At 40.4% G+C, this 25,699-nt stretch overlaps 1 protein-coding gene across 1 annotated transcript; it reads right to left on the bottom strand.

Moving 5' to 3' along the window:
• Nucleotides 1-265: 265 nt before the first annotated feature.
• WDR47 (WD repeat domain 47) lies at nt 266-25,699 on the bottom strand. Its single transcript, XM_063165555.1, has 15 exons — nt 25,566-25,699; nt 19,769-19,935; nt 18,834-18,917; nt 18,206-18,290; nt 15,795-16,597; nt 13,362-13,485; nt 10,657-10,835; nt 10,312-10,566; nt 9,510-9,585; nt 8,123-8,280; nt 5,374-5,543; nt 4,404-4,574; nt 3,989-4,120; nt 2,319-2,537; nt 266-1,665 (listed from the first exon to the last, which is right to left on the bottom strand). The coding sequence occupies exons 2-15, from the start codon at nt 19,924-19,926 to the stop codon at nt 1,523-1,525; spliced, it is 2,757 nt and encodes a 918-aa protein (XP_063021625.1). The 5' UTR covers nt 19,927-19,935; nt 25,566-25,699; the 3' UTR covers nt 266-1,522.

The following is a 25,699-nucleotide window of genomic DNA, read 5'->3' as shown; positions in this document are numbered from 1 at the left end:
TTCCTCCAACATAGCTTTATGTATGCATCATTGTATCATACATACCTGTCGTTGTATATGTATCTAATAAATAAAAAAATAAGATTTTCAGCTCTACACCTCTGTATTATTACTTACTGCACAGCAACTTCCAATACTTGGAAGCAGTATCAAAGCTCTTACATATCTTATAATTCTGGCATACTTAAATTATACATCACACTGCTGTATCATAGTTGGTTTGAGGAATTATAAATCAAGAATTAAAAATAACAGATGAAAGAGGTGCAGGTGTTGGAGGTCTTTATTGAGATTATAGCACAGATACACTTCTATAGTTACCTTTCCACTTTTATACGATAGTTAAAAATGCTTGCTACAGCGCACATATAATTTAGTAACCAAGATAATCCAAAATGTAACTGCAGTTCAAATAAATAAATAACCTAAAGTTTAAGGTTTATATTTCAAAAAGTAAAAGGAACTGTACAATATGAAAATATAACAATACATAAACATTAGATTCTAAAGTTTTGTAGAAATAAACTGCAATCTCCCATACATAAACAGTGCAAGAAATAAAATTCAGATAAGCTTCTGAACTGGGAATTTAAACAATTCTTAAATTATCATGCAGACATAGCATTTTAAGCCATGCTGGTTTGTATTACAGCATTAATGGTATCCCTTTTACTTGAAAAATTGATAGCCATTAAGCTCACTGTGACAACTTCTGCCAATCCACTCTTTTCTACAGTACATTATACACAGAGGTATTCTGTTGCATTCAAAAAGTAAAATATTACATGTTTCTACTGAAAAAAGTCAATATTTTACTTTTCCCCCTCCAACATGTTAGCTGGTTCAAAATAATGTCATGTAGTAAAAACAGCAACATTTTTCCCAGGTTAGATGAAAAGAAAGAAAAACCCCCACTATATAATGGACCGTAATCAAGAAGTGGTTACTACTTAGCCAACCTTTGAAGTTCAGATTTTTATTTTTTTTTACTAAAAACGTTGAAACTATGGAGATGTTATCAAGGTATGAGCTCTTGTTTAAAAGTGATGAATACAATAAACCTGAAAAAACAGTGGAAGTAGTTTTTCTTTCATGTGTGTGTGTAACTAGTTACATACAGACTTGATTAAAGTGTTCCTCAACTTAGGTTTCTATACAAAATTCTCATTGAGGCAAAGAACAAGGAATGCAATTAATACCAAACTGTAAACACATCATTCATGTTACTCTGAGTGCACATCAACAACAGAAGAGTTCTCCTCATAGACTTTGGCAACAAGACTACAATAGGTCACAGCAGCATGAGTTCAACATGGAAGACTGAAAGCACTGCAAAAGAATATACTAAAAACACCAAGACCTCCTAGATACCAGAAAAATCAGTGACAGGTGTCCCTCCTCTTGGTAAGACACTCTCCTGCTCAACTGCTGCTCTCTCAAAGGCTCATTATTATTACTTGTTTGGACAGTTCCATAGTCTCGGTCTCTGTGCTTTAGCTGCATAGTTGCCTTTGTTTGCACTCTAACCATTGTAGGTCCAAAGGGTTACAGTTCTGTCTGCAGAAGATGACAAGAAGGAAAGATCTTGTGTGTGCCACCTGCACTGAATAACTTTGTCCTTGTGCTCCCCTACCACCATCAGAGGAAGCTGCTTCGTCAGGTCCCCTGTGAAGAGGAACAGAAATCATTACTCATGCCATGAATCCATATCCCAGCCCCCGGGTGGAGGGTCTTTTTTAAACCACTTTGCTTACTTTAAGCTTGCATCTGTATTTCACCTTATGAAGCCCACTTGAGTCCCTTTTCTCTCACACACACGTTGAGCATAACAAAAGGCCCCAGTGTTTCAATTTTTAGGCCTCACTGGACGACGTAAAACTTAAAAATGCAGATCTCCACCGTTTTTACACAAGGTGATTAAAATTTAATGGTCCAAGAGAATCAAGTCAATTAGACATACCCGATATCTTTCCTATTCTTAACTTATCACGATAAAAATGAGAATCACTATACTTCTTAGGGCTTTTTAAAAGGGTCAATCTTATGAATACTGTCTGAAAGCAATGGCCATTAACACCAGGCAAGAGTGTTAATCAGTGGTTTTACTGTAATGAGACCGTCACCCCAAACCAAGATTCAGTTCACAGCCACACAACTCAGCCCATTTCCACCAGACACCACCACATACATACACACCCAACCTTTCAAAGCTCTACCATTTTTCCCCCTTTCCAAGTAAAACCTGATCCTTGAACCAAGTCCTCAACTTCAGCGTGAAAAGAACAGGAAGGCAGCCTGTGACGCTGTGGCTGCGTTACCTTGCAGGTCTGTCACCTTGATCTTCATGTCGTAGGAGCCGGTGAGCAGGTAGTGCGCGCCGGGCGAGAAGCGGACGGAGCGCACGTCGCTGCCGTGCGGGTGGTAGCTCTGCACCATGCGGCCGCCGCGGATGTCGTACAGCATGCAGCTCGAGTCCTCCTGGCCCGTGGCCAGCAGCCTGCCGCTGGGATCCACCGCCACCGAGGCCACCGCGCTGCCTGCAGGCCCACAGACACCCCACGGCACAGTTAGCTGCAAACTGCCACCTTTTTTTTTTTTTTTTTTTAACACAAGAACATGCGTTGCAAAACAACACCGAAAGCTGGCCTCAAATTTAAGGTGATGCTGGCGGTTGGGTTTCTTTCTTCTTTACTTAGAGAACTTTTTCCCGTAAGTTGCTAGGAAATTAACTACTGGGTACTTAAGAAAAACAAAAGAAGTGGCCAAGGTGGGGAGAGGAGTGCAGCATCTGTCTACACTTCTTTTTCTCTGGGAGTTTCTCTCGGAGGGGAGGAATACAGCGGGATTTGGGACAGGTAAAGGACGGTGCTGGCTGCGGTCTCTCTCTGTGTTTCGGAGGACAGTGGGGCCTGCGGCTCGGGGAAAGGAATTGGCTGCCACCGCCATAACGCAGCCGGGAGCTGCCTCGCTTCTTTTCCGTATCCCCTTGCCCTGCCGGGACGTCCCGCAGTTCCAGCTACTGGAAGCTGCTGCGGAGCTTCGGATACATCTTGTCCGCCACCCTGGGATTTCTGCCCATCCCTGCCGTCCCAGCTCGGTGCTCCTCACAGCCCTACTGGGTCAGCGGGATCGGCTGCCCGGGGTTTGTAGAGCGAAGCCTCTCCTCCATACACCCCTGCCCGTGCGCTGCCCGAGCCCGGCCACAGCGCCCCCTGCAGCCGCGGCGGGTCAGCGCACCGGGAGCAGCAGCGCCCCTGCCGGCGGCGGCCGGAACTGCACCAGGGAAAGCGCGGGCAGAGACCCGGCCCTGGGTGCCTGGCTCTGGATGCTGCTAACGACAGAGCTGTGGATGTTTGCCTTGTTATACATGCTAGTAAAGAACTGTTATTCCTATCCTCGTGTCTCTGCCTGAGAGGCCCTTTATTTCAAAATTGTAATAATTCGGAGGGAGGGAGTTTACATTCTCCATTCCAAGGGAAGCTCTTGCCTAGCGGACAATCTGTCTTTCAAACCAAGACAGATGAACATACCCAGCTAAAAATAAAAGAGATTTTATGGTTCAGCACTAAAACCCCTGAAGCCATAATTCACACTTGAATCAGTATTAAAGCTGCATGAGAAAGTATCTGTTCCATCACAGGAAAAAAAAAAAATCAGTCTTATGAAATAATGTGGAATACTGCAAGGAATTCACCCCGGCCCCAAAAGTTTCAAGGACTTTAGATAGGTTGCTGTATTTGAATGCACTTAAAAGTGTCTGTTTGAAAGTCATAAGGCAAAAGTACTACCCATCTTCTGAAAGGAAATACTACTTTAGGAAAAACAAACAAACCAACCCCACAGCTATAGATACCCTCACAGGTTCTTTCTTTAAGTTAAGCTGCCCTTCTGTGCCACAGCCTCCCCTTACATTCACTCTATGTGACCTGGACATCTTCAAAGTCTATTTTCATGCCAGGATGGCTAGAAGAATGATAGCAAGTCTTGCCTGTTCCATGAAACGTTGTTCCCACAACACGAACACAGCTTGGCACTCTCAAATCCCAAAATCTTACAGTCTTGTCTTGGGATCCAGATGCAATCATCCAGCCACTCCATGTATAAAGTGCTAAAATATGTCCTGTGAACAAGAAGACTTCTTAATTTGATTAAGCATCATTAACCCAACACTGAAACATTATAGTTGGGACTATTTTTTGCATTCGGAGACCTACAATCCCATGGAAAACCTGCATTTTGCATGATCCATTGCACCAGTGTATGGCAATACCCAGCTTTGTGTCTTCTCTGGAAAGAGGTGTGCACTCTCTCCATTAAATGAACAGCAAACATATTTAACAACAAACACTTTATTAGAATACAATACAGACTGAAAAGTGTGACAGAAGCCACACTGTACCTACCAGTGTGACCACTCAGGGCATGCAGGCCTTGTCCACGTTGACAATCTGTTGTGTAAATGTTACAGTCCCCTGCTCCAGCACTTATTAAAATAGCACCACCACTTTCTGGGCCTTCCATAAAAGCAAGGTCTCTGATTGTCCCATCGTGCATGCTGAATTCCAAATCTGGTCCTAAAATAAATTAAAAATCAAGGAACAAAGTAAGGCATACATTGTTTGTTAGTGCTGTGCTCTTTAAAGCAGCTACAGAGATCATACAGAGTATTTTAAGCAAGAGTGAACACATAGCTGTGCACTTCAGTACAGAACGCACCATTTCAGTTACTACAGTTCAAATGAAATCTCCAAGAACCTTGGGTTTGCTTGAGCTTCCTACTTTCTAAAGCTTTGGCAAAATGTGCATTGATCAACCATCACCACTGCCAACTGCAGGCAAGGTTTCTTAGAGAGCACATTCATTTCTTTTTGTAAACTCTGGTGTACTCAAAAGGTTTTCTTTGCCAGGAGGAAAAGATCATCGAGAGCACTGCACTACAAAGGACAAGGCAGACTAAGTTCAAAACAGAAAAGGAAAGAGCCACATTCAACATATTGATTGGAAGGGGTGGGCATGGAATGTTAGCTTTTGCTAGGACAGAAACCTTTTTAAGATAGATGAGAAGAGAGAAGTAGGTAAGAGAAAAGGGAACTAGGAGTGGAAATAAATTCTTAGTGACAACCATGCTCCAGAAGTGGGTAAGAACATCTGGTTGTTTTACTGTTTTACTGTGGGGAGGAATTTGCCAAGAGATAGAACAATACCAGAGTCCTGCAAAATGAAACCAAAACACAGTCACCCAACCCAAACAAAAGCCCAAAGATAATTTTAAACCTCTCAGTGGTTCATTGCTGGATAGAGACTACAGTAAAAAGGAAAAGAGACTGCATTAAAATATTGGAATAATATACAACTGAATATACAACACAGTACCTGTTGCATTACAAGTTTCTGCATTAAAAGGCAGCACTTTTACATATTTATCATTAGAACCAGTAGCCAACAGCTGTCCACAGGGACTCCAGGCTACACAGTAGATTGATCCTTTATGATGCTTATTCCTCTTGAAGCGAACTACAGGTTGTTTAGGAGTATTATAAGCACTGGCAAAAGAAAAAAAAACCCAAACATCATATTTCTTTTTATTTATAAGGGAAACAAAGTATTTTAAAATGAAGATATTATTTTTCTGTTATTTTGGGTAATATGAAATTCATATGACTACTTGCACTGAAACATATGCATGTGATCAAAGACAAAAGGATCTTCTCCTCATTTTCCAAGTTTTCCATCATCTTCCCCTTCTATCTGTGGCTGAACATGCAAAAAGAACTTACCCAGTCCCTTCATCTGTAAAGGGTTGATACAGATAAACTACAGTAATTACCAGCTAAAAATAGGACAAGAGCAAAAATAGGACAACAAAGCATTATCCCCAGAGTCCAAAACTGGTGTGAATTTTCTCTACATCCTTTATATGTCAACAACTTAATTCTATGACCACTTTTGAATATGCACAAGTTCAATTAAGCAGCTGTAGGCCAAGCCTGTGCAAGAAAAACAGATTTACCACTCTACATAAATGTAAAAACCCTGACAGCATCTAAATATATCATAGATAATTATTTGTAGAACCATATCAGCTTTACACACTGCTGAAATAAAAGCAACAGTCCCAGTAATTTATATTTCCTTGATTGCAATCAATTACCTTCCGACAATGCTCTTTTTCTGCTCTCACAGCAGGAAGAAATCAAGTACTTAACATAAAGTATTGCAGTATCCATCTCCATATCAGTCCAGTAACATCAACAGGAGGAATTCAACAAATTAAATTGGTATTGAAAAGGTTCATAAACTTTATTATAAATACTTGAACAGAAGAGGCAGAGAGAAAAGACAGAAGACAATCTCCAAAGTTTTTCAAGAAGCTTGGATGATTAACATCGCTTTAGTAAAGAATACTAAAGTAAACCCACATGGCAGCTAATTTTATTTTGCCAGAGAGGAAATCCATTACAGATTAGTATAAATCAGGATCATTCAACACACTGCAGAGCTCCCGAAATGGCCTAATGCCTCATCTCACAGAGGATCACTGACTCTCCCAGGACATGGGAGCACCTACCCAGGTCAGAGATCACATGTTGCCAATCCACTGCATGGAAGCACCGTGATTATTTGAGCAACATTTGCAGAACTGTAACATGTATTTATCAGTGTTTAACCTTTAAGGTGTGCAAAAACCCCCACACTACTATTACACCTTTAGAGAACAGAAAAAATGCAACTCCAAATCAACCTGTCTTGAATAATTCATCAGTTTGAAGGACAAGTAAAAAAAAAATTTAAGAGGCCCAACAGAGCTTAAAAGAAGAACTATTCTACACAACCTCTTAGCAAAGTACATAATTTTGAATGCTGTCTAGACCCATGTTGTTACAAGGATTAGAATATCTTTAAGATGATGTAATCTCTTTGCTGACTTGTAATTCCCATGATGAAGTATTTTAGGCAAAGTGTAAGCACGGTTGAAATCAACAATAAGTGGAAGAAATACAAGTTCAGAATCAAGGAAATCTCAGTATTCCTCTCATGTCCAGATGCACTGTGTCTCTTGTCACATCAGATCATGCACTGCAAGTACAGACTAAGGCTGCTGAGTTGCTCCAGCCTTTCCCAACAAGCAGAATAAGCAGCTGTGCAGGAGCCAACATGCTTTGCACTGCTTACCAGTCAAGAGGCTGTTTGGGCTTCAAGCCCAGTAAGCTGCCTTGTATTAGGTAATAGAAATTCCTTTTTTTTTGTTGTGTCAAACATTGCTCATAAATATTTTGAAATTAAACTTCAAAGGGTACCTTACTGATGATATTTGAGAAAAAGAAAAATCAGATTACTTTTTGAACACTTTGGAAGCCTGAACATCAGTCCTAAAGTGGGAAGATATTCCAGATAAAATCACTGTGCATACTCCTTATAAAAAAGTTTTAGATGCTTGCACTTCTCCCCTCCTCCAAGAAAATAACGTAAGTGAAGCAGAATTAAGGAGACTGTTAATTGATGTGATATTTCTTTTCATTTATGTTTTCTCCATCCTATTAAAAATGGGTGGAAACTAAAATACAGGTTCACAGTAAACTACAAATGGTGCTTTTTCAGTCAAGGAACCAATATACGTAGAAAAAAACGTTTAGAGTAAAAGCAGGCCAACAGACATGCTCTGGCAAGTTTTGATGTAGAAGTCAAGAAGATACAACTTTCTCTACTGTAAAGTCTGTCCTCCTGCCAGAAACTGAATCTTGTGAAGCTCAGCTTGTGCTGGCTTGGGAACTGACACATGCCTTTCTCCCACTGCTACAGCTGGAATATCAACACCACAGGCCAATCAGCAAACTCAAAAAAGCTCAGCTGCTGGGACAAAAAAAAAAAAAAACTTTTATAAGGAAAAGCATGGTCTTGTGACAATACATCTTGTAAATAATAGAGAGCAAAGCAGCAGCCCACAAATATACAAATACTTCAGCACATTATCTTATTTTTGCTTAGCAGTTCAGGATTCCAAGGACAGCACTGCTGTATTTATGACAATAAAATAAAGATATGAAATGTACAGGTATCAGTAGCTGCAGAAGAAAGAAGTGCTATGATACAGAAAAATAAATGATTATATTAGCTTTCTTACCTTGGGTCAATTACTTCTGGATAGGCACAAACTCTCAAAGTTTTAGAGTTGGAACCAACAGCATATAAACTCCCACTGGGATGAAAGGCTACAGCTCTGACAGCTTGTGTGTCTTCTAGAGTATTAATGCAAATAAACTGCTTTTTTGATTTGTCATCCTGTGTAGAAGGATAACAGTAAAATTAGGTTCTTCTGTGTAAAACTGGACATTTAAAGTAGGTGTGGCTGCTTTGTGGAATAATGTAAAGCTACTGTAGCCAAGTATTAACAAGTAGCAGCACAGCAGGCTGGATCACTCAAAGCACAGTTCTGTAAGCAATGTCTACTCCAAGTCCAAGAATGCTCTTGAAGCTCTTTTCTTCAACTGACTTTTACAGATAACATTAATTAGTATTTCTCATCCTCCCTCCAGACTTCCACCTGCTTTTGTTTTTCTAAACAGCCCACCTCAGATGGGCAATACTAGTTTATTTCTGTGTAAACCATTTGATCTGTGTAAAACTTGTGAGGGGAACAAAGCTGCCTTTTTACCGAAAACAGTCCAAATCAAACAGTTTCTAAACCAAACATTAATATTAAACATAGAATCAGATTTTCACCCTGTATGTAGTACAAAGTTATCATTAGATTATGCTAAGCTTTATTACATCATCCTCTTTGTGACTTTATGACCAACTTTCTAAGATTAGGATTTTTATTAATGCAGAAACTTTAGAATGTACTTATTGCAGTTATTTTCCTATTAACTATTCCCCTGGTTTTCCAGACCATACTGACTGCAGTACAACACTCAAAGTTTTAACCTGGAAAACACAAAACAATGGTTGTAAAAGACATCCCATTGGAACATCTGCTGTACAAGGAGAAGCTGAAAGAACTGGTATTGCTTGGCCTTGAGATCAGAAGGGGTTTTCAGGGTGTGCATGTGTACATCTCACCAGTGCACACAAATATGGGACTGGGGGAGTGAAGAAGACAGAGCAGAACTCTTCTCAGTGGTACCCAGTGAAAGGGCCAGAGGCAATGAACACCAAATAAAGTAAAACAAATTCCACTTCAACTTTTTTGGCGTTTTAAAAACACTGTGAGGGTGGTCAGACACAGGATGAGGTAGCCCACAAAGGCTGGAAAACATCCTCCATCTTTGGAGAGACTCAAAGCCCAACTGCACCCAGCCCCAAGCATCCTGCTCTATTGACCCTCTTCTGAGAAGTGCATTTGGATTCACTCTCCAGATGTCCCTTCCCATCTCAATGGTTCTGTGACTATAGGCACTGCACCAACCAAAATTCATTCTAAATATCTCTCAACAGTAAGAGGATGTCACACTGAGGATTAGGTACTGAATCTTTTGATAACACAGATGGTAAAAGACAAGAAAACTCACCTCATCACCTCGTGTCCGGGATAAATTCCCTGAAGAGTCTTCTGACTGTGGCTGAGAGACGGCATGCTCTGATGCACTGGGATTTGGTGAAGTGTTTAACATCACATGACAAAACAACAAGAGCAGGGACAGATTTTTTGGTAAGTATTATTCAGACTAAAGTCACAGTTTCAGTCATTCCCAGAACTGATTAATTTGTGTGAAGTGTTATACAGTCTGAATCATTACCATTAAACTATTACAAGGGACAGCCCTTTTTGCAGCAAAGGCTGCAAGCATTGAACAAGTGAACTTGAGTTAAAAATATTTTTAATTCTATAACATACATATGTATAGATACAATATGTACACAAGAGAGGTGGAAGAATTACTTTCCTGGTCAGCACTACTTTTAGTTAACAGAACAAATTACTTTTCTTTCAGGTCAGCACTACTTTTAGTTAACAGAACAAATTCAGTTCCCATTCTGCCCTACTTCCCCCTTCATCTAGTTTGTATTTCATAAAAAAAGCTCCTAGAAACTTAGAGTGACACAAAACAAACAAGAACTAAACACCTAAGATGGAATAAAAAGTCCAAAATTAAAAACAAGGATAAAATGTAAGCCATAATAACCACTATTCCTCATGAATGCTGCTAAAAAAAAAAAAAAGACTTCATAACCCTACATAAATATTTAGAAAACACTGATCATACCCCTATTCAATGACAAATTAACTTGATAGCTAGATAAATGCAAACAGCTCTCCCACAGTGCAAGCAGAAGGGTATTTCCAGCCCTGAATGCTCTCCAGCAGCTCACCTTTGACTCCCCTGTACAGGTGACTCTTCAGGAAAGGGAATCTGATTAGCTGACCCACACTTGCGAGGAGTGCTGGTATTCAGGTTTGGGCTGTCAGTTATCCTCTGGCTGCCATCTGAAGGTGCTGATGTGAAGTTACTGGCTGCATTGGTAGATGCAATCCCTTTGCTCCCATTACATTGCTGGCTGAGTGTTTGTACATCATTTCCAAGACTGTCCATACCCATATTTAATTCTCCTAGTTTCTGGATAGATCTGATAACAAACGACAAGTTAAAAAACCCAAGGTCATAAAGAGAGCTCACAGAGGGATATGGGTGAGTAGAAGAATGAAACTCCCCCAACCTGTTAAGAAACTGTTCAGTAAGGTTCTGTTGCTGGTCAGCTCCATCTTCTTGATGGACTCCTCCCTCCAACAACATTTGCTGGTACAACTGTCTCTGCTGCTCCTTCTGCTCCAAGTGCTGCTGGTACCGCAGTCTCTGCCTGTAGTACTCCTGGAACTGCTCTGTGGAGTCACGGAGCTAAAAAGAAATGAGAGTCACAGATGGAACTGATATAGCTACTTGTGGTATTTAACATAAATATTTACTTTCTCCTTCAGTATTTCCACACAGGTATCAAAAAGCCAGGAGATTCATCTCTGAGGAGCGATGATTTTATTCTTCCTTAAAGTCAGACAATTTACATATTAAAAAGAGAAAGCACTTCACTGTTGAAGCAGTCCTGCCTTTATAGCAGTCCTTATAGCTCTGAAGGAGACTGCTCTTTCCTACAACATTTTAAAAGTATCACTTAAGATCAAAAAAGTGATTGAAAATTGAAAACCCAGAAACCTATGTAAATCATACTCTCATTACAAATTTAGTATCTTCTGCCATGTTGATACCTCCCCACCATCAATCTGCAGACCCATTTTACCTCTCCCTGCAGCAGGGGTCTATCCAAGTGTTACATTTTACTTTTGAAACTGGAGCCTGTTTTAACTCTAAAAATTCTTTACTTTCTGGACCAAGCCAACACTTGAACTTCCTTTTTCATAGCTTTTCCTCCCTTACATGCTGTCTTTAGCTTCCCACACTGCCAGCTGTCCAGGCCTTGCTGCCTTCTGCATTCCTAAACCTCATTTTTCTTTCACTTTTCTGCTAACAGCTGAGAACAAGATAAAAATGAACAAACAGAAGACTAAAAACACTTTAGTCCAAGGCCAGATTATCCACACTGAACAGCCCTATGTTTTCTAAAGAAAAAAAAACAAACTGCATATTTACATAATAGAAAAAACCATAAAAATACTGATAGGAAAAAATAGCAATAGTAAAAAAAAACCTTGCATGGGTTTTTTTGTTTATTTTCTGGAGTGACAGCTTTGTCATCCATGATTTAAAGTTATACAAGGACATTCTCATAACTTTGCATTAGTTCAGACAATTCATACACATTCTGTCTTTGTAACAGCCTTTGCATTTCTTCTATTAACAATTATTAACAGCACTTGCATTATGATTTTTTGTTCTCTGACAATTTTTTAAACCTATAATGGATTTCCTAGTACTGCTGCATTTGCAAAATATTTACCACCTTAGGTTTCCCATGGTGAATACTTACAATTCAGAAACTCCAAATTATTGACAGAAGTCAAAAGTATTTCTTTTCTCTACTTGAAATTCATGAACTATTCCCCATTCCTTGGGTTATCATCCTAAACAAGTATATTCTTGTCTATTCTTCTTTCCACGACTGATACTTATGTGTTACAATTTCATTCAATCTTTTGATCTTTTGTGTTCTGTGCCACTATTTCCCAACTAACATACAAAACTAAAATATATTGCTTAGAAGCTCTATTCTATAAACTCTGGCTTCTAAATCAGCCTCCACAGGAACACATCAAAACCAAAGCTCTGAAAAGAAACTTTAATTTCTTACTCCTACAGGTATATACATACAGCACTATGATGTAGGAAACAAAACAAGATGAAATTGCACCAGGTACTGCATTTATTTCTACTTGTGTGTAACAGCCTGGCCAACATCTTCTTCACAGCACCTCCTGTCCTCATTCTCTCCTACAAATTCTTCATCTGTTTTACTGTTTTTTCCCCTGCTGAAGCCTGCCCTGTTCTATACCCAGCTAAGCTCTTCCTTCCCTTCCAGCATGCATACAAAACAGCACTGCAGCAGAAGTGGCTCAAAGTCCTTGAGGGGAGTGAAGTCCTCAAATGTGGAGGACTTTGTTAATCTTACAGACCCCACTGCCTCACTCAAGTACCCAGAGCCTACCAGAACACAGTCCTGGCAAAGCTAGGCTGGTTTTCAGTCCCACATAGATGTTCAATAAGCTAATGCAAAGTTTACCTATGATTCAAACTTGAATATGCAAACAGAACAGACAGCACACTCAATGCTATTTTTCACTACCAAATATAGAGACTGGTATTTAAGTGCAAAAATAATAGAATAGGTAACTTTTAATTGCTTCCTTCACTTACCCCATATTGCTATTAAGAAAAAAAAAAAAAAAGAGAAAAAAGATAGTCAAGGCACAGGCCTTCAAAGATGAATTCAAAAAATGCTATTGGATTCTGAATAGCAAAGATGGGAACTGCCCAATTTTAAATTCTCTATGTTCTAGACAACAACCAATGCAGGATGACCTACAAAACCTAAAATTACAAGGTAAATGCAGGATTTCTCACTTGAACATGAAGAGGAGGCTTAAGCACTGTTTAACACAATCTAACATTGCTGGCTTTTTTTCTCCCTTCCTTTTAAAGATATACACAACAGTTTAGCTGGACTGCTGATGTGACAAGGCACTCTAATCAGCTGCATTACAAACTCCAATGACAGCAGAACTTTATACAATAGGGGGACAAAAAGTAGTAGTTTCTTTTACAAGATGCAATATGGCATTTTTACTATAGTAAAAACAAGATTCAAAGCAACCCATTGTCATGCATGAAGTTCTCAACACAAAGGCAAATCATTATGAAGTGATCAGAACCCAGCTGAAAGGGCCTCATTATTTTTAAACAAACAAGCACTACCTCATTTTTCTCTTGTTTGGCTGATCCCTGACTCTGTGCTGCATTGAGAGGTTCATTCTCTGGAGCTGAGCTCTGGCACGAGGTCTCACTGCCAATGGGATGCTGGGGCTCCACAGGAGTATCACTTCTCGCAGCAACATGGAAAAGAACACACGCTTAACTGAGAAAAATTCAGAGTAGAAAATCAAGTGCAGAAAGAGAATATTCTAGAGTAAGATCTGGTAACACAAGCATGCAAACTACTTAAGTCACAGCAAACTGAAGATACTGCTTAAGAAAAAAATGCCACTTGCAATGTGTTACACTAAAGAAAATGAACTCCCCGACAAACAAAAAGTACAGTCAGTTTCCAAAAAGCCTTACTGCCATAGCACACCCCAATTTCATTTTTTATCCCTACATTTGAATTCTGCATCATTTAAATAAGTTACTCAAAATTTTCAATTTCAAAGCAATTATATGCACAAAATGCATCTGATATGAGACTAAACTCTTCCCAAAGGTATCAGCTTAATCATCACTACCAATCTAAACTGAACCTAATATCCATGGATGTTTAACACCCATCCACTTGAACACTCCTGAAAGTGCAAGGTAGAAAATGTTTATATTGCTTTGGCTTTTCTTGTGTTGCAAGTATTTCTGCATGACACTCTTTCTAAAATGGTTTGGCAATCAATCAGCAGATGTGCAGAACACATTAGAAGCCTAGGATGCCCATCTTCAGTTTTGTCAACTTAAAGTCCTTTATTAAGTGACTTGGAGCAAAGGTTTTTTAGAAGTTATTTTAAACTTTTTTGGTACCTCTGTACAATAACAGAAGTAACTCAGCTGACAGAAAGACAATTGCTTAATGAACTCAATTATAAAAGAAATACAGCATTTCTGTCATGTGCAAGAGGAAGCAAGGGCCAGAGTTACAGAAAGCTCAGCTTCCACCCTTGCAAATACTACCATTTAGGCTGGACACTTCACCTGAAGTTGGATTTTTGTCTGAAAAACGTAATGCCTTCTTGAAAACTACGGGTCTGGCTCTATAGTTCTAATCCTTTAATTCTGACCTCTAATCCTAGCTTTCAAGAGATGTATTATTAATAAAAAAACATGCTACAAACTATAAATATCACATGAAAAGACCTACATAAAGAGCTGCAGCAGTTAATCATCTTCTTTAGCCTGCACAATGATGTTATTTGTGCAGAATTAATCCAGTACTCCAATACTGAAAAGGGAATTAAAAACCTCTCAAGAATCAGTTTTAACACTGGACCTTGGTCTACTCACACAAGTGATAAGGTTTGCCATAGATCAGTAATCTTAGAGGGTTCACCATAAACTAGTATCTTCTGGAGGTACTTACATTACTATATTTCCATTATCACTGGAATTGACATCAGTTTGGCAGCATTTGTTTCCTTTTTACCAAGTTTAATTACAGCTGCTCTTTACCATAACACAACATACGGAATATTGCTCCAAGGCAAAACTAATAGACACCAGCTGTGGCCTGGATTGATCCCCACAGCCCCAAATGTCATCTGCTGGCCACTGCACCCAAGTGCAGGGCCAGTTACCCATCTGGTCCTCTAAGAGGCCAAAAAAGCTGGCAGCTGCTTTCTGGGGAAGTTTGAGTACAACCATTAGAAAGGGACAGAACTGCTGATCAAAAGAAAGGCCAGGAAGAAACATGAAGATCAACTCAACTGATAAGTACCATTTTTCCCAGTTATCAGGACATTCTTTCAAAAGCCAGTTTACAAGTCTACATTTCATTAGAGAACTTATTAATAGCATAACCCAACTATCTCAAAGTCCAATACAAAAACATAATAGAAAAAACATTCAGCTGCCTTACTCATCTTTGGTTTAAAAAACAGGAAGTAAATATTACAGCTGAGCTACTATTGTAAGAATTTAAGTGATACAGGAATGCTACAACAATGGCATATTGTCATTTCCCCCAACTTCACTGGGATATGGAAATTGGTCAAGTATACTTAAGTAACTAATTTACAGTGTCAGGACCAAAATTATTTATCAAGACTTGAGGACAGAACGCAATGGAGAAAGATGGGAGTTAGAGCTATTTCACTGTGTCCATTGACTTATCTGGAATGGAAGAACACAGTAATACTGAACACAAACTCTAGCTGGACCTCATTACATACTCAGAGCATATCTGTGCTCTGTGCTAGGAAACTTTAAGAAGGCCCAAACGGAATACATAACGCTCAAACCCAAATATGAAAATCTATTTAGAACATAAAAGCATAAGGAAGAAAACGGCCTCTATACAGAGTTTAATTACAACAGAATTTAAACAACCAAATTATGTTTTAATGTTACAATTATGTTCAGAGTTACAGTGCAGGTAAGCACACAGCAACAGTGCAACATAAGCCAAGGTACAAACAGAGCTCTAGCTGCACTTACCGCTCTGGGGACTCCTCAAAAATGCTGTGACATTCAGTATTCTCGAGCATGAGACTCCTGCTGAGATTCTGTACTCCAGGGTAATGGAAGTTAGCGAAGGAGTGTGACATGGGAGAAGTTTTGGTCCCGAGGTCGCTGACCCGCTTGTCGTGGTTGGTCAGCCCACACGAGAGCCCATCCAGGGCAGGGTTTAAGGAGCGCGTCATGTAAGCGTCCGCCGACTGAGGCCGGCGCATGGGGGATGATGGATAAGGAGAGAGTTTGCTGATAAGAGGTGTCAGAAGGTCAGCATAGGCAGCTTTTGTGGGCTTGAGGAGTTTATCAACGTGAATATTAAGCATCTTTTGTTCAAAAGCACAAGAAAACACTGTAGCTGGCAGATTCTGCAGCCACGATAATAAGCTGAGGTCCAAGTCATCACAGCCATTACCACACAAGAGATCAATGCCCAGCAATACTTCACTTTCTGTGATTTCTTCTCCTGTAGCTTTACTCTGACAGAATTCCACACAACATTCGTAAAGCAATCCCTTCATCACAAGCTGAAACAAGCGATTGTTGCTTGCTTTGAAGCCGGCCTCGCTCAGTTTCCTGTCTGCTGGGATGAACTCTGCCACCATGACACAGGCTTCTTCAAAGCAGTGCACCCGAGCCGTGCTGGGATTCCAGTCCTTGAACTCGGCGTGGTTGGTGAGGCGGGGCAGCGTCAGCAGCAGGCACAGTTTGCTGTAGTCTTCCTTAGAGGGACAATACTCCTCCAGCGCGTGCAGGCACTGCACGGCCTCTCGCATGGTGAACTCCAGCTAGGGAGAAGTAACGCAAACACAGCAAGCTGCAGCACGTGCGTTTCCACAAGGAAAAAACCCTTCAAGAACAGGCAGCAACAGAATTCCTCTGCTATCACTCATTTAGTACTGCTTATATGTTAATTTAAAAAGCAAAGAGTCTGAAATTGCTGATCCAAGTGTACAGAGAGACAAATTCCTAGATGCTTTGACTTCCTACAATCTCCCATCCAGTCCCATTTTTTACAGGTTTATGGAATGTTTTCATGTCACTGCAGATTTGATGGGCTTAAAATTTCAAATCTGTGACTGAGCAGCTCAAATTCTATTGTAGCACAAAAGGTTACTTCCATTCTCAAAGCCAGCTGACTTATTTTCCTCTTTATTTCTATAACCTATGCCAGTAGCTTTTAATAAAAGCCTTGTAGATTGCTCTAGTTTCCAGTGATTAGCAGCTTTTATACTGAGATTTTCTCTTCTTCTATCAAAAATGTTAAAAAGTTCAAAGAGCTCTCAGAAGAGAAGACCTCCAAATGAATAGAGGGCTTTATTACAAAGCCTGTTGATAGCTAAGAGCCAAGAACCATGTTAAATACACAAAACCAGACATTTTTAGTTACATAGATTTAAAAACCAGTAAAAATACCCACTTACCCATGTTACCTAGACACTGCAATACTTTGACCCACACCACACCAACATATTTGGTAACAACAAAATAAGGAACACTAATCTGATTTTTCCCCTCCACTGCTATCCCAGTAACAGTATATGGATCAAGAGATCAAAGGACTAGTACTCCTCCCATTTACAACCAGAAAAATAGACTTACTTCTAACTTTCTCTACTCTGTCAAGAAAAAAACCCTGAAGTACATTGTAAGCATAATGGGACAGAGAATTAAAATCAATTCAGTCTGGAAAACAAAATCACTTGTCTTAAAACTACTATCATTCTTCATTTTTAATTTCATAACATTTTTGTCTTAGAAATTTGGTATTATTGTGCTGTCAGCATGAATGAAAAACTGTAACTAATTTCCCAATCTGCACACCTTCTTTGCCAGTTTGAATTAATGTCTCTTTCCATATAAAAACCTTAAGTCCACAACTCCTGCTGTTTGCAATTTAACATAAGGAGTCCTTTGTGAACACATCTGCTCCCTCAAAAAAACAATTCTGACCTTTCTCTCCAAAACAAACCAAAATTAAGCATATAATTCATTCAAACTTTCATCTGACTCAAATTACCACAATAAATTGCTGTGATTCTGAGACCTGCTTCAGAATATTTCTGGGGGGAAAAAAGTATTAAAAAGAAGAGCCCTGTACTTTAGCACAATGCCTTAAAGTAAATGTGAGGGTCAGGACCACAGACACAGCATATGGTCACTGATCTATCTGCAAAGTTTCAAGCAACCCTTTTATGTACAACTGTATTTGACATCAGGGAGCCACACTCACTTGCAAAGAATACTGATTACTTTATCCAGTGTTTATGAAACCATTTGGTAATAGCTAAAATTTGTGTATTTAATTGTGGGAGCTTCTGTCCTGCCTTTAATCAGACTGATCTCAAGAGATTTTCTGACTACAAAAAAATCCCCAAACCAGAGGCAATTCTTACATGCTGAGGCTCATCCTCTGCTGACATTGCATTGTTCACACATAAGGCTTCCAAGAACTTCTGCTTCATAATAATGTAACGAAACCTGCAGGTGAGAAGAGAAATACTACATACATCTTGCTCCAGAGTAGTTAAACATTATTCTAGAGACAAGCAGGCTATTTTACACTGAATTTCTGAGTTAGGCACAGCTATTGTCATGACAAGGAACTCTGAGATGAATTTTAAAAAATTGGTAACCACAACATTTTTTTTTAAACAGGAAATTTTTTTCCATAAGTGCTTTCAGAAATATTCTATTACAAATATCAGAGGGCTAATTAGAAAAAAAAACCAAGTATAGTAATCATATTATTTCTTGAATAGAAGTATGACAGATCATCTATTAAAAGGTTGTGCAACATGCATCATCTTCCTAAAGTGTATGGCACATGACAACTCATTACAGAATGCGTGCATGTATTTTAAGTACAAGTTTAAAAACACAGGCACAGCACACAGGCTAGGAAAAAACCCACTAAAAACTAACGTGAAAAACTCATCACCACCATTTTCATAGACAATACTGAGAAATCCATGTGTTTTCCAAAACTCAAAAAACTGAATTCTGACATACATTCTATTTTACCTTTTCTTGTCGAATTTTTCCATACATTCAAGGGGCTGAATAAACTGAAGAACCTCATCCCACTGGCCATCAAGAATCAATTGCCTAGTAAAAGAAAGGATCATTCCCTGAATGTCACTGGACAAGAACATCCCTTTTCCAAGTAAGATGCTCATTTAAATACAAAACAATAATTTAAATACACAACAGGTCATCAATCTGCTTTGAAAAGTCCATGTTTTGCATAGGTACCAAAATAAATTTTTAGTAACACTAAGAGCATAATCCAAGTCTGTTCTCAATATTTTGAAAAAAATAACTGCATACTAAAAGGACAAATATTAAGCACTATTAAAGACACATAAAAAAAGACAAGATGGTCCTGTGTCTCCTGCTTTACCTGTTATTCTTATTTAAAAAAAAAACAAAACAACAAAGAGCCTTCCTTGAAGAGTTTGAATAAAGGCATCATTTCAATGAATACATCCAAATTAATGAAAGAGAATAAACCACACCTTCGGGGCCATGTGATGGGTAAGCAGATAATGGCCCATCACAGATGCAAACAGCCCTTGCTTTCCCTTCTAATTCATGCCTATAATTTCCCCCAATTTAATCTGCACTGGCACTTGTTAAGGCTCCTTCCCACTTGAATTCACTGATGTGTCAGAAAAGTAACAAAATTAAACTGAACAAGCAAACAAAAAAATCTGTGTCAATGCATGCTGCTGCTGCCCGGTCAGTGACTGTGAGTGGCTCACAGAAGGATGTCAGCGACTCCAGAGCTGGAACACACTGCAGGGCTGGGCCACAGAGTGGGACCATGAAAAGGCAGGGTAAGATGAGGGCACAAGGTAAGATCTCTTGTTTAGTGGCACAGGGAGGGTGACTGAATCACAGTCCAACTCCTGGTTTTCATAAATGTGGTATTTAAGCACCAGAAACAGAAGTCCTACCTTAGGAAGAGCATGTCATCTGAAAACAAGCCATTAATGACCCCACTTTCTTTCTCAAGTGCCAGCATGCTGATGTGAAGCTTCCTTGAGTTCAGAAAATCTAGTATTAGCTTAATTATTTCAGCTTCTTTAACGTTCACTGTTTCTTCAGCCGTCATGATGGCAGCCTAAAAGGAGAGAAAGAATTTTAGCTGTTATCAATATCTTATTTTCTGCTTGGTTAGCAAATGCTGGCTACCAACAAAAATAAAAATGCAGATTTATAGGACAGAACATAGTGGCATTACAAAAATTAAACAAGATTAAGTAATTGATTTTGAGGTTGACTGTTAAGCCATAATTAAGATAGATCTACCAATGCACCTGCAACTTTTCCATTTCTGTCCTATGCATAAATAGAGGCCCAGATAAACAAATCTACCAATAAATCAATCCTCTAGCAGTGTGAAAATATTGTGCTTACTAAGTCTGCAATATGTAAAATTTTCCTCTCTGAAATGCAAACAGTGAAGTTCAAAGAGCATAAGAGTCACTTACTATGTCATCATCTAGAGCTCTCACATATGAACTTAAATATTTCTAACACATATAAAAACCACAGCACACTAAAAATGCCACCTCTATTTCCCTTGGCTTTGAAGTAGCTCGTGACAGCTAGGCCAGGGGTTTCTATTATTCCTTCTTAAGGATGACTATTTCTGTCTATTCCCCTCCTGAAGGATCTAAAGCTGCCAGCCCAAGGTGGCCTAGGACAGGGCCTGCTGGCTGCCACTCTACACGCTCCCTGGCCCCCAGCTGTGTGCTCCTGGCCCTTCCTCAGCCCTCCTCACTTGTGCCACTGCAGGAGCTTTTCCACCAGCTCATGGAGCTGGCTCAGGGTTCTCATGAGCTGTCCAGCCAGCTAGACAACGTGGGCAGAGGCAGCTGGGGCAAATAGGCTGCTGGTTTAAAGCCCCCACAGATACAAGGTCCAAGCTCCTTTGCAACACAATTCCTCCAAGGAGATGAGAACTGCAGCATGTACTCACTCCTCTTGGGAAACCTAAATTCAATTCTTCTTTTGGCTAAGTGGAATCAGGCGAGACTAAATATGACAAAATAGAAGCTGTTGAACTTTATTTTTCAAATGGTACAAAGACTTTAGAAGTAACTCCTAAACTGATCTGCTGAGAAAGAACTGGGGATGAGGGGAGAAACCCACTAACACAGCCAATATCAGGAGCCCTAAAAAAACCCAAACCAAATCCCCCCACACCTAGCAGCACTCCTGTAACTACAAGAATAGGATTTAACAACAGGAAAATTTCAGTTCAATCCCATGTTACCACTGCAAAAAGGGGCAGTGCCTCTTCTCAGCTCTGCACTCACTCAGGCACTCCCAGCCCCTGAGCTGGGCTGTGCTGAGCCCGGGGCAGCTCGGGCATTGACTCACCCACGGCACACGGGCACTTGTCCTGGCACAAGGAGCCAGCACAGCTTTGCTCTCTGGCAGCAGCAAAGGCTGCACTGACTTCAGTGCACTCCCATCATCAGTTTAAGAAACCAGTACCAGTGAGGAACCCTCAGCAGGAGGCACCAGCCCCAGGAAGGAGGAGAGACACTGGAGCACAGTGAAAATCAATAAAGGTGGGAGGAGATGACCACACAGAGCAAGACAACCACAGCAACAGGCTATAGTTCCCAGGGTCTCTCCCTTATAATTCAAAAGGGGACATAAAATTTGTTCTTAATTCCCTCATGAAATCATTCACTTATGCAGATCCAGCAACTGAAACACAGCCAGCTGTGGGCAACCCATCTTCCAAGACAACTTGAAAAATTATGCAGCCTTCATGTATCTCATGCCTGGAAAACTGATGTTAACAATCCATCTACCTCCTACTAGGGAAAGATGCACAGAATCTGAGTAAGTCTGAATAAGCCAAATAACACAAACACTCAGAGTATTAACAAGAAATTAGTTATTTACCAGAGAGGAAAGGAAGAGACAATTATTCCATGAAACTCCTCATTGATCACTGTAATCACTAGCATTGATCAATGCTAGTGAACTTGAAGGGATACAAAACCCTAGGCCTTAATAACATGGTTTATTGCACTACTGTCTAAACCCCCAAATTTTCCATCTTCCTCACAACTGTATGCCAATTTTTTCCACCTAAGTTTTTGCCAGAACATTTGACTAGCAAAGCATTTGATTATAGCAGCACAGTTTATTTTGGAACAACAGAGACCTAGTTGTGCCAGATGAAATGGCCTAACTTCTTAAAATGCCTGGGTCTGATTCTCATTTTAGTCACAGAAGACTCCAATCACCATCTATTTTGATGGGTTTCATGAAAGACACACCCAGAGACCATAAGCACACTCGCAGCTAGTAAAGGTAAAAGAAGAAATTAAACTGGATTGCAGAAAATTCTCCTGAAAGAAAGATACACACACCCACAAATCAAAATCCAGAACTTGTAGAAAGATGCTTTTCCCTTATGTTTTAGCCCTATTTAAACTTCCCCTTTTGGCAACTGGATATGGATTTTTGGTCCCAGAGAAAAAATTCAACCCTACCCTTAGACACTGAAGGGGGAGGGGGGAAATCAATAGAGATTTAACCAGCAGTTTAGCATTAACATCTTAACTCACATCCTCTAAAAAAAATATAAAGCATTTACATTTCTTTTTTATTATGCTTCATGACACTGGTGGTTTTTATATAAACTAATTAATCTTCTTGTCAAAATACAAATTAAGGCTTAGGCAAAGCTATACTGAGACTCCCCATTAGAAAAAAAAAATCAGACTAAGAATTCCTTTGAAGAAAGGAACACCAAGTCCAGCTTTCTCTTCAACAGGCTCTGCTGGACACAAGTGTAAACAGGAAGCCACCCTACACAGTCTCAAAGACTGTCTTAATTATTTATATATTATACTGATGACAAAACGAGCATATTATTCAGTACTTTGATTAAAAGTGCATCTACACGCAAAATCCAGCATCTCTGAGCTGTCTTCCATTTTCCATTGTAGTTTTTAAAAAATAAGGTTTGTCCTGAACATAAAACCTCTGTCAATTTGAACACTTCACTTACTTCATTTTCATAAATCAGGGTAAAGAATGGTTGCACCCTCCATATTTGATATAGGACAAGTAACAGCACTTTTGGGGTACAGTAAAGAAAAGTGCATTACAACATCCAGACTCAGTTTGGATACTGAACTTCTGAAAAAGAGCTGCAGTACACTGATGAGCTCCTCCATTAACAGTATTATGATAATATTCAGTGTGCATTGCCTATCAGTGCAACACAAATAGCTACAAAAGAACAGTAAACCTACTAGAGAAGATTTTCACACAGCTGATGGTTTTTAGTCTGATGAGCTCAGACTTCTCTTAAAGCATTATGCTGTCAAAATAATAAGCAGCATTTTATCATGAAATTATAAATATACACAGGCTTACACATCACCCTCTATAAAACCTAAGAAGTTCTCTGACATTCAGTGATATGTCAGTATGTGTATAAATAAAAATAATAATAATTAAAAACCAAAGAACAGCAGGGAAACTCAAGATTAGAGCTCATGCTGCATCTTTGGTCCATCCCCCTGTATTGCTTTCTGCAGGCACATATGGCACACAACGTCACAATCTGATCAGCTCAAGCTCTAATACTCAAGAATGATTGAAGCACAGCATTAGCTTGAGGTATAAATGAAAGCAAATGAGAATTAGACCTAAATATTTCAGGTGCCTTGTATTAACCACATTCCTATACAACCTTTTAATCTTGCCCAGTCTTTTCAGAATGGCACTTCTCCACATCTTCCTTCCTTCTGTCCACTCCCTCTTGTCTTCTGCTACTTCTGTACTTATTTTTCTACATCAAGAAAACAAAAAAAACTTCTTGCCACAAAACTGACACATCTTTCCCTTTAACTTCAGTGAAGAAGATGTTGTTTAAACAAGCTCTTTGGAACATAACACCTAATGCTAAATCTCCCAGCTAGAGGCTTCACCCTTGTTCTGTTCTTGCTCATGTTCTAAGAACATGTCAACAGCAAGAACCCTCTCATGGTGTTAAAAGCATAAGAAAATAACTCTTAAAACATTAAACATATTTATAGCCACTTATGCATATAAATGTACTATTTCAGGAAAATGTTTATAAACTAGAAGCATCTAAAGACAGGTAACTTAAAGAGAGACTGTCTAGTGCTTTCTTAGAAGAAGTTTAAAATGCATATGCATTCATATGATAAAAATAAAAAGTAAAGTTCAATATTGAAAAAAAAAGTTAAATTCTACAGTAAGCATTATTCATATGTTATTTATCAACTGAAACAAATCACTCACCAATAGCATAGAATATACATTTGGAAAACCAGGCAAGGAATATAAAGTCCCTAACTATTCTGATATACAAGAAAAAAATATTATAGTTCAAATCTTAAGTGTCATGCTGTGAGAGCAGTGACACATTTAAAGGGACACTCAATGCCAAATTAGGAGCCTTGGTTCACTGACAGCTGCGATGCAGACCCAGTATCCTGGTGAGCTGTCACATAAAACCTCAGTGTGAACAAGTCATACATATTTTAAAAGCTGGCTAGTTTGCATTAAGCTATTTCACCTTCCAAGCCACCCCACAGTCACTTACATTTGACTCTCCTGCCCTCCCAGAGGCCACTCCAGACTTCTGGCTGCACAGAGCCCACAGGGCCCTTAGGGTCCAGCCAGGCCCTGGTGGCTCCATTTCTGAAGTGCCCCCAATCATCTTCCAGTTATTCTATATCAGAAGAATTTACCCAAAAAAAAAAAAAAAAAAAAAAAAAGGGAAGAAGAAGACTCTAGGACTATAGGCCCATTTTTTATCACAACTGATTCCCCAGCAGAGCTTGCTGACATCTATTTCACCCTAAATCACACAATTCATTATCTCAAATGAAATGCACTGAGCATACTAAGTAAGGCCTTAATAGAAAACCTTCAGTAAACTTTGCACAGCTGAACTCTGAGACCTTTTTTACTCCAATACACAGCAAATCGGTGTCCTCTCACACACCAGCCTTTCCTGCCTCACACAGATTTTTCACTAGCTTGCCATCCAGTAATCCATTTTGTTCCCCAGCTTCGATCAGCTGTTGCTCTCGAGCCACCCGGTAATTCCTGTCTCACCACGCTTGGGAGGTGACCGCAGAGCCCTCAGCGTTCACCAGCCCCTGTTACAGCACGCACACGCCTTGCCCAGCGCATTCCGCACCGCGAATGACAAAAAGGTGACATTAAATTATGCAATGCTTCACATCACAGGGAAAATATAAGGCAGAAAAATAAGAAACGCCAAACAACTTCCAAAGACTATATATTAACGCCTTTTGACTGTAATATCCCGCGTTGTTCCAACATTTTCTCCCCCTCCACGCGCGGATCCATAGGAAAGCCGGCTCTGCCGGGTTTACAGCAGCCGCCCCGGTCAGCGGCGCCGCGCCGAGCCCGCAGCAGCATTTCGGGAGCGTGAGCTCAGCACCAGCGGCGGGCAGGGCCGCACGGCCCCGGGTCCCACGGAGCACAGAGCGCTGCTCCGGCCCGCACCGCGCCCGGGCTGCCCCGGCCGGGCCACAACAAAGGGGCGGCGGCGCTCGGGCGTCGCCGGCAGCCGGGGCGATGCGCCGCCCGCGGGGGAGACACGGGCGGGCCCCGGGGCCGCGGAAGACGCCGGGCAGCGCCCACCCGGCGCCGCAGAGGCCGCGGTCCCCGCCCGCAGCCCCGCCGGCCCCCGCCCTCCGTCCCGGCGCTCACCTGCGGGGCCCCGCGGCCCGTGCGCGCCGGCACCGGCGGGGCGGGAGAGGAAGATGGCGACGGGCCCGGCTGTGCGGCGGGCGGACCCGGCCCAGTACCGCACTCTGTCTGGCGCCGCTGTCGCTCCGCTTGCC

The sequence above is a fragment of the Melospiza melodia genome, chromosome 11, assembly GCF_035770615.1.
Source record: "Melospiza melodia melodia isolate bMelMel2 chromosome 11, bMelMel2.pri, whole genome shotgun sequence".
Classification (NCBI taxonomy): domain Eukaryota; kingdom Metazoa; phylum Chordata; class Aves; order Passeriformes; family Passerellidae; genus Melospiza; species Melospiza melodia.
Note: the sequence above shows the minus strand (reverse complement) of the source record. Positions and strands in the feature narration are given on the sequence as shown.